The sequence below is a fragment of the Camelina sativa genome, chromosome 15 (genome assembly GCF_000633955.1).
Source record: "Camelina sativa cultivar DH55 chromosome 15, Cs, whole genome shotgun sequence".
NCBI lineage: Eukaryota > Viridiplantae > Streptophyta > Magnoliopsida > Brassicales > Brassicaceae > Camelina > Camelina sativa.
In genome coordinates, this window is record NC_025699.1 from 15,939,962 (window position 1) to 15,942,589 (window position 2,628).

Genomic DNA, 2,628 nt, shown 5'->3' on the forward strand with positions numbered 1-2,628 from the left:
AAGAAAAGGAAAAGGTCTAATCCTGAACGACGAGTGACACCTAACTATAGGCTTATCCCCGAGGAGCTACGGTCACCGGTCTCAGACCCGGTTCTGAACAACACGTATGTTGTGAAGAGATACGATTTCGAGGGAGGTAAGGTGCTAACCGGAGTCGAAGAAGAGATGATTAAATGCGAAGATCAGATGTACGAGGCGGATATGTTGATGAGTGCTTTGAGAAGTGCAGTGGACAATGCGGAGAGAGTTATGAGGGGAGAGATGAGAGTGGAAGATCTTGGTGTGAAGTTTTACAGATGCATTGAAGTGTTATATGATGGAGACATGTTTGAGATAGTGAGAGAAGATCACCAAGGAGCTTTACCTGTGATCTTGATACGGTTGAATCAGAAACTGCGTGAGCTTACGGTTGCTCGAGAACGCTGGAAACGTGGCTGGAAGAAAACTTTTAAAAGACTTTCTCCAACGCAAATAGATTCCGTTGCACACAAATCTCAAGTGAAGTGAAGGAAACTGATTCAGGGTTCTTCAATGTAATTTTTAAACAGATTAATTTGGTTTTGGCTTTTTGTGGTTTGATTTTGGCTTGTGTTTAACTGTGTGGAGTTTGTGCTAAACTTGGTGACAAAAACGACTATGTAAAGTAGATTTCAGAATGCAATTTCAATCGCTGACATTTGGTTTTGGTTTATAAACTTGTGAAAATGACGTATGTGTTGAGTGATTCAGAGAGTGCTGCAGCTGGGAATGATTCTGAGTTTGATGACATTCAAGACGACGAAGATGACGAGTAGAGTGAAAGAAAACTACCTCGGTTATTGTTTTTAATTAAACCTCAACCTTTAGTTTCTTCCTCCGGTCTTCTTTTAGATTTTTTTGTTATTCCTATGTAAGACTTTTATTTTCTCTAACGATTTGGCAACTCTGTTTCGCTTAAGCATTTGGTCTCGTTAATAATTTCCTCTTTGGCTGATTGAATAGATAAATTGCATATGCGGATCTTTTTGGTAATTTTTTCCATAATTATTATATGTCTTTATCCAAAAGGAGTAAAATCACTATGTTATTGTGATTTCATGAATTCATAAAATCACTATGTTATTGGTTTCATGTAAACAATGGCGGATAATAAGATTATGTTGTCATATAAATTCTATTGTAACCAGAAGTTTCTTTCCGCTGCTAATTCTTTCAACTGCTTGTCTTTTTGTTGCTTTTATCTCCAAACCAAGTATTTCTATCGTCCAAAGTCCAAACCTTCTTTTCAATAATCTGCAAAACATACTAGTGGTCATAGCTAAAGGGGCTTAGCAAAACCAAAAACACTTATCTTTATCTACAATGTTGCAAATTGTATTTTGTCTAGGCCAGTTGCTTAATCATGTTATTATATCTTCAATTTTCGATCTGGGAAAGTACATGTGACTTACATCGATGACCATAGAAAAGGAACTAAAATCCTATCCTCAATTCTACCAAATCAAGAAGAAACTGTTGAGTTTGGATTAACATAGTCTTACCTCAAGTTTGCAGATAAGGCTCAGAGAAATTCCCTTTTGACTGATTGTCAGAATTCTTGCGAGATGCAAGCTTTAATGGGGGTATTCAGCAGCGGCCAACCATGAGAGACCTTTATAAATGCATCAATACCTCTACCTATATGAGCCACAACTGTTTCATATTTATCGTAGTATTCGAACGTATGCCTGCCATATAATCATAGAACATGTAGTCATTTGGCTTGGTCAAACAACTCAATGATATGCGAGGAAAAAGATTCAGCTCTTAAGCTACTGAAAAGAAAGGCTCACCTGACTGTTTTTGAACTCTTCACAATATATTTTCTCAAAATGGTTGAAATAATTCTATCTTGCACTTTGGCGACAAGCCACTGAACTGAAGATCTTGTGTCTAGCGCTGCAGAGTATAACCTTTCCTGCCTGCAGTTTTAAGATATGTTATGGCACACTCCTTGAGATTAAAACAAGCAACTTTCTGACGCTGATGTGTGTCAGTATACGAGAATACCTTTCTCGCTTAGACATTAACTCAACTTATTGAAAAATGAAATTACAGAGGTTGTATGCAGATGCAGATGCATATCTTACGGTTTCCTAGGTAGCTATGTTAGCCAGAAGAAAGCGGTTTCAGATGCGGCCAAAGGGCTACAGAGCCAAAAATGATATACCGAATCACAAAACCTAGATGATAGGGAACAGTCATCTGAGGGTTGTCTTGCTATGCGGTTGCATGAACTAGGTAGGCTGCAAAGGTGCATACAACTGGGAACACTAAAACCAGAGGCTGAGTAATCTTTTCAAAACAAATATTTTCAAATTGAATGCTCTTGCCAACAAGAATGAATAGGAAGATATCATCTTATCATCTCTGATTCCTTAATAGTCTGATAAGTTAAGTAAGTACCCATGCAATTCGAGGTTGGCAAGTAATAGAAATTTCAGGATAACATAGAAAAGCTAGTGCACAAACCTGAAAGAATCAGCAGCCTCGATGATGTCTCTCCTATGTATACATCACTTGGAAACATCTGAGGGAGGAAGTAAATTTCATTATTAGTCACTAAAAGGAACAAGAAGCAACATACAGTTACAGTTATCTAGATTCATG

The 2,628-nt window shown here is 37.6% G+C and overlaps 1 protein-coding gene across 1 annotated transcript in view; it reads left to right on the forward strand.

The window, feature by feature from the left end:
- Positions 1 to 507, forward strand: part of LOC104748514 (paired amphipathic helix protein Sin3-like 6) — a 2,053-nt gene extending 1,546 nt beyond the window's left edge. Inside the window, exon 2 of the mRNA XM_010470143.1 lies at positions 29 to 507. Within this exon, the coding sequence (XP_010468445.1) occupies positions 29 to 507 (479 nt within the window). The remainder of the gene's footprint in view (positions 1 to 28) is intronic.